General features: G+C 45.2%; 1 protein-coding gene across 1 annotated transcript in view; it reads left to right on the forward strand.

The window, feature by feature from the left end:
• Window positions 1-6,735: 6,735 nt before the first annotated feature.
• Window positions 6,736-13,179, forward strand: part of amph (amphiphysin) — a 48,264-nt gene continuing 41,820 nt past the window's right edge. Inside the window, exon 1 of the mRNA XM_038279009.1 lies at window positions 6,736-6,891. Within this exon, the coding sequence (XP_038134937.1) occupies window positions 6,823-6,891 (69 nt within the window). The 5' untranslated portion in view covers window positions 6,736-6,822. The remainder of the gene's footprint in view (window positions 6,892-13,179) is intronic.

Here is a 13,179-nt window from a genome sequence, read left to right on the forward strand (position 1 = left end):
ATAAAAAACAAAAAAAGTGTGCATTTTGCACATATAGTAAACACAATTGCCAGGTGTTCCATGACAAAACCTTATACATGTAACTTTAGCTAACCTGTTGTCGTTCATGATGGTAGGGCTGTTGCACCTTAGCCAACATCCTCCCCACTTGCCTCTCTGATGCATGGATACCATGTGCTGACAAATACCCCGTCATCATTTTCCTGCCATAGCTTGGGCCTGTCTATTGAAAAGCCGAGAAACAAATACAAGTTGAGTTGTAAGATGGTTATGATGAGTAGTTAGAATTTTTGTATGCAATGAAAGGGTCGTGAAAAAAGAAATAGAGAGAGCGTGAGAGAGAGAGAGAGATAAGATAGGGCTTTATTCATCTCACAGCGGAGGAATGGTAAATGGCTTGTACTTGTATAGCGCTTTAACTAGTCCTGATGACCTCCAACGAGCTTTGCACTACAGTTTAGTCATTCACCCGTTCACACACACATTCACTGTGAGTGTACTTGTCACACACCGGCTTAATAAACAGAAGTGAAAGGTGATATAAGGAGGAAAGGTGCATAAGTTATAAGGTAAATACAGTGTTTCCACATATGTACAGTGTATCAAATTCAAAATAAAACAAAAGCACAGGAGAAATAAGCGGATATTTAGGGTGACTTATGTGCGCTCAAGTGAGAGAGAGAGAGCTATCAATGATGAAGTCCGCTTTTAAACTATACCTATGTATATCCTATATATACCTATATATATGGCCTCCGCAACAGCCATCTCCAAATGTTGATCGATATAGCCTCTCTAATGAGCCCCCGATCATTACAAAACTGCCTCACGCTTCTTTCTGAGGCGCCTCTCTGCTTCCCCATCTCTGTGATGAGGAAGTTGGAAATCTGGATGTCAGAGTATCCATTTACAAACATTGGTCGTACGATTTCCTACTGCAATAGGCAGAAAAATACCCGCTTAGTCAACGTTTGGACATTATGGCTCTGTTCAATATCCTGGGCTGCATCCTCCAAGGACGCAGTCTACCTAGACTGCATCCTCCAAGGACGCGGTCTACCTAGACTGCATCCTCCAAGGACGCAGTCTACCTAGACTGCATCCTCCAAGGAGGCGGTCTACCTAGACTGGATCCTCCAAGGAGGCGGTCTACCTAGACTGGATCCTCCAAGGAGGCGGTCTACCTAGACTGGATCTTCAAAGGACGCGGTCTACCTAGACTGGATCCTCCAAGGACGCGGTCTACCTAGACTGCATCCTTCAAGGACGCGGTCTACCTAGACTGCATCCTCCAAGGAGGCGGTCTACCTAGACTGGATCCTCCAAGGAGGCGGTCTACCTAGACTGGATCTTCAAAGGACGCGGTCTACCTAGACTGGATCCTCCAAGGACGCGGTCTACCTAGAATGCATCCTTCAAGGACGCGGTCTACCTAGACTGCATCCTCCAAGGAGGCGGTCTACCTAGACTGGATCCTCCAAGGACCCGGTCTACCTAGACTGCATCCTCCAAGGACGCGGTCTACCTAAACTGGATCCTCCAAGGATGCGGTCTACCTAGACTGCATCCTCCAAGGACACGGTCTACCTAGACTGGATCCTCCAAGGACGCGGTCTACCTAGACTGCATCCTCCAAGGACGCGGTCTACCTAGACTGGATCCTCCAAGGACGCGGTCTACCTAGACTGGATCCTCCAAGGACGCGGTCTACCTAGACTGGATCCTCCAAGGACGCGGTCTACCTAGACTGGATCCTCCAAGGACGCGGTCTACCTAGACTGGATCCTCCAAGGACGCGGTCTACCTAAACTGGATCCTCCAAGGATGCGGTCTACCTAGACTGCATCCTCCAAGGACGCGGTCTACCTAGACTGCATCCTCCAAGGACGCGGTCTACCTAGACTGGATCCTCCAAGGACGCGGTCTACCTAGACTGGATCCTCCAAGGACGCGGTCTACCTAGACTGGATCCTCCAAGGACGCGGTCTACCTAGACTGGATCCTCCAAGGACGCGGTCTACCTAGACTGGATCCTCCAAGGACGCGGTCTACCTAGACTGGATCCTCCAAGGAGGCGGTCTACCTAGACTGGATCCTCCAAGGACGCGGCCTACCTAGACTGCATCCTTCAAGGAGGCGGTCTACCTAGACTGGATGCTCCAAGGACCCGGTCTACCTAGACTGCATCCTCCAAGGACGTAGTCTACCTAGACTGCATCCTCCAAGGACGCGGTCTACCTAGACTGCACATCTCCATTCTGCACATCTCTGATGTTGCTGCTATTTTCTAATTACTGTAAAAATGTCCATAGCTGCATATTGGTTATTTATTCTCCAGTTTTATATTGTTAAAACACTTTACAGGATTTTATTGTTTATATTTTAACTCTTCCCTATTATGTTATTCTTAGACATTTTTCTAAGGTCCTCATTTGTGTGACCATTTTCAATAATCTTTCTGCTGCTGTAAATCTGCCCATTGTGGGACAATAAAGGGATTTTCTATTCTATTCTATAAAAGGGGTAGAAATATATAAGTAAATCTAAACAATGTATGTATAAAAATATATCTGCAAAATCTCTAATATTCAACAGCAAAAAATACGTAGTTAAGCATATTGTGCAAAACAGCAATAAAAAGATAAAACTCCTATCAGGTTTATAGTTCCCACTCTGCAGATCTATTAGAATCTGTCCTTAAATTCCAGCCAAACCCATTTACACAGTAACAGATTAAAACCTTTAGATAAACCAAACATTACCGCCACATATCTGACTCTATAACCATTAAAACAACTATTTTCATTCATTTCAGACGGAACTATTCACTGACTGGATTATATTAAAATGAACTTCCAATTTTCACCACTGGTCGGCGCCAAGTAACCTTTCCTCTGATCACGGCTTGCTTGGTCTCGCAATGAATCCTGGGATATCCAAGAATACAGAGGATACATCGGACCCGTCCTTCAAATCGGGCAAAAAGAAGGACGCATTTTAAGGCCGCATAACGAGGACTCTTGGAATCCGACCAGACCTCGGCGCCGCGCTATGACGTCATCGTCCTTCAAATCTGGCCTTCTAAGGACGCCTCCCAGGATTTCGAACAGAGCATATATGGCCTCTCGCTAACAATTAAGTGCATACTGCCCCCTACCGCCATAGCGACAGTACGTCAAGGACTCCATCTGCACAATCAGCTAAAGCAGAGTTTCCTCGTCTTTGTTGTCACATTAAACAGCAACATGTTTTCATCTCAACCTCCATCCTGCCCAGACATCACCCCCCCCCAACAATAAAACACAATAATGTAATAAAGCTTACGACTCTACAATGAACTATCATTTTGTAACGTAAAAAGATTTATTCAAAAAACATCTCTCCGCTTCATAATTTTTTTCTTCAGTCTTGCATTATTGGCTTTTATTTTTAAATATTTTCCTGCCCTTCCAGGCCATCCGTGGAACGATCTTCGTCTTTCAACCCTAAAAACAAAATGGAAAAAGAATCGGGGAAATCGAAAAACAATCCATATGGTTCGTTCTTTGGTTTTTCGTTTCAAAACAAAACAAGCATGTGCTTTTTCTGTTTTTCCGTTTTAAAAACGAAATTAGAAAAACGTCAGTTGCAAAAATGAAAAAAAAGGTACGTTCTGGGATTTTTTTAATTGCAATGGTTAAACCAGAGACAAACTTTTATTTTGTTGTTAATAAAACGGACCTTATGGCAGAACTGGAAATGAAGACCTGAACTCCCAACACATCACTTTTCTAGTTACCAGTAGGTGGCAGTAATGTACACCTTCAATTTCTTTCCAACCGCCATTAAAATCCACAAGAAGGAGAACTTTTTCAGTTAGCACTACCAAAATGGAAATGTTTGTGTTATTTAGAGAGAATCGGTGCATTTTATTGAAAACTAATAATCTGACCATCAACAAGACGTCTTTAATGTTCCACTTCAGAGTCTGTTTTTCCTCTTTCAAAACGTCCGATAATCAATGCAGAACATGTTTGAAGTGCAGCCATTGTCTTTTGTTTAGAAATGGTTTGTTTTGATGCCGTCTTCCTCCACTGTAAATGATTTTTCTTTGGCGACTTACTTCATTTCCGGTACCGCTACATATTAAAACCGTATCTTATTTTCATTTAGATGGCAAAACAAAACTCAAACGCTGTTCATTTTCTATTAACTCCATTTTTCATTTTTTCGATTTAGGTTTTAAAAACGGAAAAACAGAAAAACCACATGCTTGTTTTGTTTTTTTGTTTTTGTTTTGAAATGAAAAAACAAAGAACGAACCGTAACAATTAAAAAAAATCCGTGTATCATTCGTTCTTTCTATTTTCAATTGCCAATCAAAAAACAAAAAATAAAAAATTGACTGGTTATTTTGTTTTTTGTTTTTTATGGTTAAACCAAAAACGAAAAAAGGATTTGTTTTTCATATATCAACTCTAAGCTCAGATCAATAATACGAAATGGAAAAACGGACAGCGACGCATAATTTGATTTTAATATTTAATCGGTACAGTTTACGTGACCCGGAAATAGCTCTTTGCGCAGCAGTTGGGGTAATGAAGTGGTTACCATGGCGACGCTAGAACCATACACTATGTTGATCGAGAAGCTGTTTGTTGTTGCTAGTTAAAAGTACAGTGCATAGAAAAGTTTCAAGACAAAAGTTATACCTGGAAAATCCTGCTGATTTTCTCCGTTGTCATATCCTCCTCCTTAAGAGTCACACGCTTGGATCCTCGAAATAACACGTAACTGTCCATGGCTGATAGGTCCGACTGCCTTATCTGGTGCAGCTTGATCGAACGTGGTGGGGGTAAGCCAATTGTTTTTTTAGCTAACGCTCCACCAAACTTCCGGGTCACGTAAACTGTACCGATTAAATATTAAAATCAAATTATGCGTCGCTGTCCGTTTTTCCATTTCGTATTATTGATCTGAGCTTAGAATTGATATATGAAAAACAAATCCTTTTTTCGTTTTTGGTTTAACCATAAAAAACAAAAAACAAAATAACCAGTCAATTTTTTATTTTTTTGTTTTTTGATTGGCAATTGAAAATAGAAAGAACGAATGATACACGGATTAAAAAAACGGGCCGTTTTTGTTCATTTAGTTTTTCTGGTTTTTGTGTTGAAAAAAACGTCTTTGATTTCCGTTTGTCTGGTTTTAATTTGAAATTGAAAAACGGAAGTAGTTTTTTGTTTTGGTTTTCCGGAAAAAAAAGTGAATTGCCTGAATGTACATGGACCGCTGGTCCTGACTGATGTGGACTGGTTAAACTGGTCAGACTGGGAGGAAGCTCTGTGTACCTTCAGGCAATTTTTTTTTTTTTTTCTGGAAAACCAAGACGACAGACGGAAACTACTTCCGTTTTTCGGTTATGGTCTGATATTAAACAGGAGATCCATCTTCTAAATCTTTACTTAGACAAAATTCAAAAACCTAAAGCAAAAATGTGTCATATCACCTCTATAATTTATTTCAGCAATCCCTCCATACAAATTAAACAATAATGCTTACTTGGCTTTTTATTTATTTATTTGTTTATTTATATTATTTTATTCATTTATCTTTCATTATAATTCTGTTATATTCAACATATGAAATTAGATATCTTTGAATTTTCTCTCTTTCTGAAGTGTATTGCATAAACATGTTGTGTAAACATCTGTTTACACGGCAACTGAAAGACAAGAACAAAAATATTAGGAAAAGTGTTAGGAGGAATAATTGACTATATGTTGTGATTATTTATACTGTACTGGTTGAGTTTGTCATTGTTACTGTTCAAATAAAGTTATTATATATTTAAAAATTGCCATTATTGATTAGCCTGCAGGTGAAGATTCTTATTCATAAGAAAACTCAGATCCGATCTAACCAATAGATGAGCTGCTCTGCCTGTTGCTTCTAATTCTGTTATAGAAAGTGCAATCCTTGCTTATTTGCTGAACAAACCGATCCAGAAAGCTGGTTCTGTGCTGAGGATCCTCTGCTGGAACCCTGAGCTGATATTCCAGAAAAGATTAAAGATGACGTCACTCCTCTCCAAACCACAGTGAAGAATCAACAAAGCAAGGAACTTCTTCAAGTTCTTTAAGATGATTTATTTGAATCATTCAGCTGATTAAAAGTTCATCTGTAAGTTGCACATGTGAACCTTCTCTATGGAGAAGAGGTGATGTGGCAGCTGGTCAGATTAATTATTTTCATAATCTGAACGGGACGTCACTCAGTGCCGCAGCATGCAGTGGGTAGCTACGTCATTACGCATAACCCTCAGGTTTTCACATTTTACAATCTTTGTTGTTACATTTAAAAGCAACATGTTTTCATCTCAACCTCCATCCTACCTAGACATTACCTAGACATTTCGTTTCTAAATTGACAAAAACGGAAAAACGGAAATCAAAGCCGTTTTTCCGTTTTTGTAAATTTAGAAATGAAAAAACAGAAAAACTAAGTGGAAAAAAAAAAACGTCTCGTTTTTCGATTTCCCTGATTCTTTTTTATTTTATTGTTGCTTTTGATTTTCAATGGCAAAACAGAGGTAGTTTCCGTTTTTGACTGGTTAAACTGGTCAGACTGGGAGGAATCCCATGGTAACCCTGTTCCTCAGTGGTGCTCTAGCGCCCCCTGCCGGTGTGACCCATGAATGAATGAGAGAAAAGCTTCACATCATCAGGACAGAACTGCTGCAGCTTTAGGAGGAAGAACCAATCAGCTGCTGGATGTCCCTCAGACACGCCCCCTGCACGCGCCCCCTCCCCTCCCGGTAATCCTCCGTCCTCTGCAGGCATCATGGCGGAAATTAAAACTGGGATCTTTGCGAAGAACGTGCAGAAACGGCTGAACCGCGCACAGGAGAAGGTAGGACCCGCCGGCTCGGCTGCAGGTTCGGCTGCAGGTTCGGGTTCGGACGGATGTGGAGCGGGATCCAGGATCCATGGAGGAGGAGGAGGATGGAGGGAGGGAGGGAGGCCTGCATCCTCCGCGGCTGCTGCTGTCAGAATAAACCAAACATTGGATTCTGGTATTTTATCAGACAGCATGACGTCAGCGCGGTTAATGAAATAAAGTGATAAATAATAAAAACAGGAAGTGGAGGGAAAAGCCACCCAGAGGCGTTAGATTGGAGGATTAATGCTGAGTGACGTTTCTGAGTGACTAATTAGATTGGGATGGTGACGTCACTGCAGACGGATCTCTGTTTTTCTGTTAGAGGCTGACGCTCAGCCTGCTGCGTTCTGATTGGCTGATCCGGTTCCCCTTCAGGAGCCAGAGTTCAAAGGTCATGTCTTAGACCAGGGGGGGTTCTCCTCCTGCAGAGGTTCTGATGGGGAGTGGTTCAGGAGCCAGAGTTCAAAGGTCATCTCTTAAACCAGGGGGGGTTCTCCTCCTGCAGAGGTTCTGATGGGGAGGGGTTCAGGAGCCAGAGTTCAAAGGTCATGTCTTAGACCAGGGGGAGTTCTCCTCCTGCAGAGGTTCTGATGGGGAGGGGTTCAGGAGCCAGAGTTCAAAGGTCATGTCTTAGACCAGGGGGAGTTCTCCTCCTGCAGAGGTTCTGATGGGGAGGGGTTCAGGAGCCAGAGTTCAAAGGTCATGTCTTAGACCAGGGGGAGTTCTCCTCCTGCAGAGGTCCTGATGGGGAGGGGTTCAGGAGCCAGAGTTCAAAGGTCATGTCTTAGACCAGGGGGGGTTCTCCTCCTGCAGAGGTTCTGATGGGGAGGGGTTCAGGAGCCAGAGTTCAAAGGTCATGTCTTAGACCAGGGGGGGTTCTCCTCCTGCAGAGGTCTGATGGGGAGGGGTTCAGGAGCCAGAGTTCAAAGGTCATGTCTTAGACCAGGGGGAGTTCTCCTCCTGCAGAGGTTCTGATGGGGAGGGGTTCAGGAGCCAGAGTTCAAAGGTCATGTCTTAGACCAGGGGGAGTTCTCCTCCTGCAGAGGTTCTGATGGGGAGGGGTTCAGGAGCCAGAGTTCAAAGGTCATGTCTTAGACCAGGGGGAGTTCTCCTCCTGCAGAGGTTCTGATGGGGAGTGGTTCAGGAGCCAGAGTTCAAAGGTCATGTCTTAGACCAGGGGGAGTTCTCCTCCTGCAGGGGTTCTGATGGGGAGGGGTTCAGGAGCCAGAGTTCAAAGGTCATGTCTTAGACCAGGGGGAGTTCTCCTCCTGCAGAGGTTCTGATGGGGAGGGGTTCAGGAGCCAGAGTTCAAAGGTCATGTCTTAGAGCAGGGGGGAGTTCTCCTCCTGCAGAGGTTCTGATGGGGAGTGGTTCAGGAGCCAGAGTTCAAAGGTCATGTCTTAGAGCAGGGGGAGTTCTCCTCCTGCAGAGGTTCTGATGGGGAGGGGTTCAGGAGCCAGAGTTCAAAGGTCATGTCTTAGACCAGGGGGGGTTCTCCTCCTGCAGAGGTTCTGATGGGGAGTGGTTCAGGAGCCAGAGTTCAAAGGTCATGTCTTAGACCAGGGGAGTTCTCCTCCTGCAGGGGTCCTGATGGGGAGGGGTTCAGGAGCCAGAGTTCAAAGGTCATGTCTTAGACCAGGGGGGGTTCTCCTCCTGCAGAGGTTCTGATGGGGAGTGGTTCAGGAGCCAGAGTTCAAAGGTCATGTCTTAGAGCAGGGGGAGTTCTCCTCCTGCAGGGGTTCTGATGGGGAGGGGTTCAGGAGCCAGAGTTCAAAGGTCATGTCTTAGACCAGGGGAGTTCTCCTCCTGCAGGGGTCCTGATGGGGAGGGGTTCAGGAGCCAGAGTTCAAAGGTCATGTCTTAGACCAGGGGGAGTTCTCCTCCTGCAGAGGTCCTGATGGGGAGGGGTTCAGGAGCCAGAGTTCAAAGGTCATGTCTTAGACCAGGGGGAGTTCTCCTCCTGCAATGGTCCTGATGGGGAGGGGTTCAGGAGCCAGAGTTCAAAGGTCATGTCTTAGACCAGGGGGAGTTCTCCTCCTGCAGGGGTTCTGATGGGGAGGGGTTCAGGAGCCAGAGTTCAAAGGTCATGTATTAGACCAGGGGGAGTTCTCCTCCTGCAGAGGTTCTGATGGGGAGTGGAGGTGAATGAAGGAGGCTCCCCACCGCCTGCTGAAGGGGTTCTGGAAGTGGAGCAGAGACTGGATCCGGTCCACCTGCTCTGTGCTGCTGGGTGGGGTTAAAGGTCAGCAGACTGACTTCCTGTCTCAGAGTCCTGTCCACGCCCAGGACCCCTGATGATGCGTCATGGCGTGGAGCCACACAGATGAGAATGTTTATTTCACTCCTGACTGACCCAGGAGGGTTAAATCCACAAAGAACACTACTGCCACCTACTGGTTAGTGACATTGTCACGGTGCGGTATCGGCTGTTGATCAAGTCCCAGTGCTGTATCTGGTGTTTGTCACAACGCGCTATTATCCAAGTCATCTTGAAAACATTCTTCTTCCAAATGTTGGCTACATATTACGGGTTTTTTCTCTGGCCAGAAGTTCGATGGCAAATCCTCCCTCTTCAAGTTGGCGATCCAACGACCAACCCGTCCGTGGAGGATCAGGAATCAGAAAGGTGGAATAACTCTTTTTTTCACTTTTACCCGATGTATTCCAGCATCCAGCTGCCATGCACGTGGGCATTGTCAGTTTCACTATAGCTCTGGTGAATTTCAATGGTGAAGTCCTCTGGAAATCTTCAATAATTGTTGTTGATTGCAGATGTGTCTAGTAGTTCCCATTGATTTAGCTTGGAAAGCGGGGAGAATGGCGCTAGGCTTACCGCACCGTGACGTCACTGCTGGAAGATGGCAGGAGGGAGGGGCTACTATATATGGGCAAAAATGGCCGCTCCCAGACTCAGTGATCGTGGCGAAAATTATAATTTTTTTCTCTAAATGGATAAAACATAATCCCTTAGATGAGCCCTGGATAGACACAGAACAGGAAATATGCAGTAATATCATAATTTCAGATTTACCGTTTATTAGCTCTAAGATCAAACGGCACCCATGTTTTAAAAATATTAACATCAGCTCTTCCCTGACAGCATGGTGGGAATTTCTAAAAATAACGAAGTCATCACTTATCCCGTGCAGCCGTACACCCATCTGGAATAACCCTGACATTCTACAAAACAATAATGTGATAAACTTTCCGTACTGGAAGAATAAAGGTATTAACTATCTGGATCATTTGTTTGAAGGTACGGAGTTTATCACATTCGCTAGATTAAATTTGCAATATGGCATTAACAAAAATAAATTCTTAGAATATGAGCAAATCAAAGCTATAATTAGAAATAAATTTAAGCATATTGATGGAGGTTTAATAATTCCAACTAAAATATCAGAGTTTCTAGAGTTAACCCGACCCAAAAAGGACACTGACTAAGCTGGATGATCCAATATCTCTTCCTATTACTAAATGGGAGGAGGATTTATCAGCCAGATGTGAACAAAACATCTGGGCTCAGATATGTCTAAGAACTTTTAACATGACTAGAAACCCCAATTTACAATTAATACAATCCAAAATCCTCCACAGAGTGCACTATACAGGTCAAAGATTATTCAAGATGGGTTTTCCGCAATCTAACATCTGTCCACAGTGCACAGGCAATTAACGTGATAATTATTTTCATCCGTTATGGTTATGCACGCCGGTGCAGAGGTTCTGGGTTCAGGTATGTACGGATCTATCACTGTGCCTGGGTTGTAAAATCCCAATTTCCCCTTCAGTTTGCTTGCTGGGTGACTTTGAGGGAGGCTCTATGGGAAAGAATTGGTTTGCTTGGCATTCACTGCATTATGTATTGCAAAGAAAACTATCCTCATGAATTGGAAAAGTAAGGATAAACTCAACATCAATCAGTACAGAGATCTGTTGTTGGATCATATTAATCTTGAGACAGCATCTGCATCCCCATCAGACCGATCTCTCTGGGCTCCCTTGATCGGCTCCATCACTTAGTGTAGTGGGGGGCTGTGAAGTGCATCCTACGGGGAGCGGGGGCTGGTTTGGGGGTCCTTGGGGGCACTGAGAGGTGCTCAGAGTGGGGTGCTTGGTGGGTCTGGCCCCGGGGTCTGTTACCCCAATCGGGGCAGGGCTTGTGACGCCTTGGGGCGTCCTATGGTGGCCGCTTGCGGTGCTCTCGGCGGGGTTCTGTGGTGGCGGACGTGGGCTACTGGTCTGGTAGCTGTGCTGCTGTTGGGTGGGTCCGGGAGTCTGGGGTCCCTGGGGCGCATTGCCGTCAGGCACGTGCCCTGGAGGGCCGTTGGGGGTTTGGGTTCTGTATGGAGTGCTGGTTGGAGTCTGGGCCGGTGTACGCCCGCCTGTCAGGCCCTGCCATGGCCCCTTGTTGTGCTGGGGGGCCTATTGGGCAGGGGGTGAGGGGTTAGAGGGGCACTAATACCTTATGGCAGATGGCAGACTCTGCTGTTGGGGAAAGGGGAGGGAGGGGGAGTGGGAATGGGTCGGCCTGGATGTCTTTTGTCTCTTGTGTGGTGAGTTGTTTGAAAGTTAATGTGGGGGGGAATCACATCTCTGCTCGGGGGGTGGGGGTTGGTCGTGGAGGGATGAGGATATTAGAAGGGCTTCGGGTTTGGCTCCCTGTATCGGTCCTGGTCCGTGCCGTCCCCTGGTGGGAGCTCCGTCCAGGGTGGGGGCTCTGCATGGTGCATGCGGGCTGGCTGGTCAAGTTGTCTCCCTTTTTTTTGGATGGACAGGATAGGGTGGGGTTTCGGGGTGGGGTTAGTTTGGGTGGTAATGGTCTCAGCCCTGTGGCCGGCTGGCTTGTGGGCCCTGCTGCCGGTCCCTGGCCCCCGGGCTATGGTAGTGCGACTGGTGGGGGGGTAATTTCATGGGCCTCACCATGGTCGGCTCCCCCCACCCCCTCTTGCATTTAGACTTTGAGTGTTCTAGGTTGTCGAATGGGGGGGTGAGCTGGCAATGCCTATCTCCCGGAGGGGGGGGGTGGGTTTTGTTGGACACCTCCTTTTGGTACTTCCAGTTTTAATTACACCTGAGAGCAACACGCAACAATCCAACATTCAAGCCCCGGTTGGAACCCCTGCCGGGGGGTGGGGCGTTCCTGGGTCCTTGGATCCCTGGGGCCCATGGCAGGATGCACTTCGGGTCGGCTGGCTGCCGGCAGAGCTCGTGGACTCTTCCCTGTGGCTTCCGGGGGCTCTGGCATTGCGGTGGCTTGGTTGGCCCCTCCTTGGTGCCTTTGCTCTTGGATGTTTTTATCATTATCTCCCTTTTATTCTCCTCCTTCTTTCACCTTTTCTCCTTTTTTTTCTGGTTTTCCTTAGAAAAAAATTGTTTTTATTTTTTACTGATTAGCGCTAAATTCATTCATTGGTGATTTTTCCTTTAAGCGTTAGTGATTTTAGAGGCGGGTTAGTTCAGTCATGGCTTGGAGGGACAGGTTAGTTTTATTGGTAAGTTAGGTCATTGCTGGCTGGGTTTAGTTAACCTAAACCCTGAAAGTCTGGAGTCTTATTGATTTAAGGAGAAGAGGGAAACCTGCTGAAATGAGTTTAGTCACAGATTAATCGCCTCAAATCTAAAAGGTCTTTCATTGAGATGAGGAAGGAATATTTATGATGTAGATAATTAAAACATAGACAGTGCTGATGGACGTCCTCAGTTAGTATAATTAACCAATGCCACATCAAAGGTAGTTTGAAATGAGACTGATGTGGAAACTGAAGGGTTCCTAAAGAAGAAAGACGCTGATACAGGCTGGAAATACGAGGCTCTAAAGGGTTCATTCTGGGCCTTTATCCAGGCTAAAAAATGTTTTTAATAGTTTAATTAGCTTCTATTTAACGCTTTTAAAGAGCTGAATGATAAATTAATTCTTAGCACAGTGGAAGGGAACCAATCATGGCTCCTATTTCTACATGTCGACCAGAGTTCAGCCGATATCCCTAAAAACCGTAGGACTACAAGTATCTAACCAGTCTTCCCAAAGTTTAAAATGTGAGGATCTATGAAGTTCTACTTTCAATGTGTTTCCATTAAACTGACATGAATAAGTTAGTATAATAGACCTGAATCTAGATATCAAACATCTATCCAAAGCATCAAAGAGCCACTGAGGACGTTTTTCAAAAGCAGATAAGAAGGTTTGCTTTCCCAAACCTAAAGGTCGCAATGACGTACCTGAAAATAAGGGACACTTTAGGACATGAACCGTCC

This window comes from Cyprinodon tularosa, unplaced genomic scaffold, assembly GCF_016077235.1.
Source record: "Cyprinodon tularosa strain WSP-4 unplaced genomic scaffold, ASM1607723v1 ctg1464, whole genome shotgun sequence".
NCBI classification, from domain to species: Eukaryota; Metazoa; Chordata; class Actinopteri; order Cyprinodontiformes; family Cyprinodontidae; genus Cyprinodon; species Cyprinodon tularosa.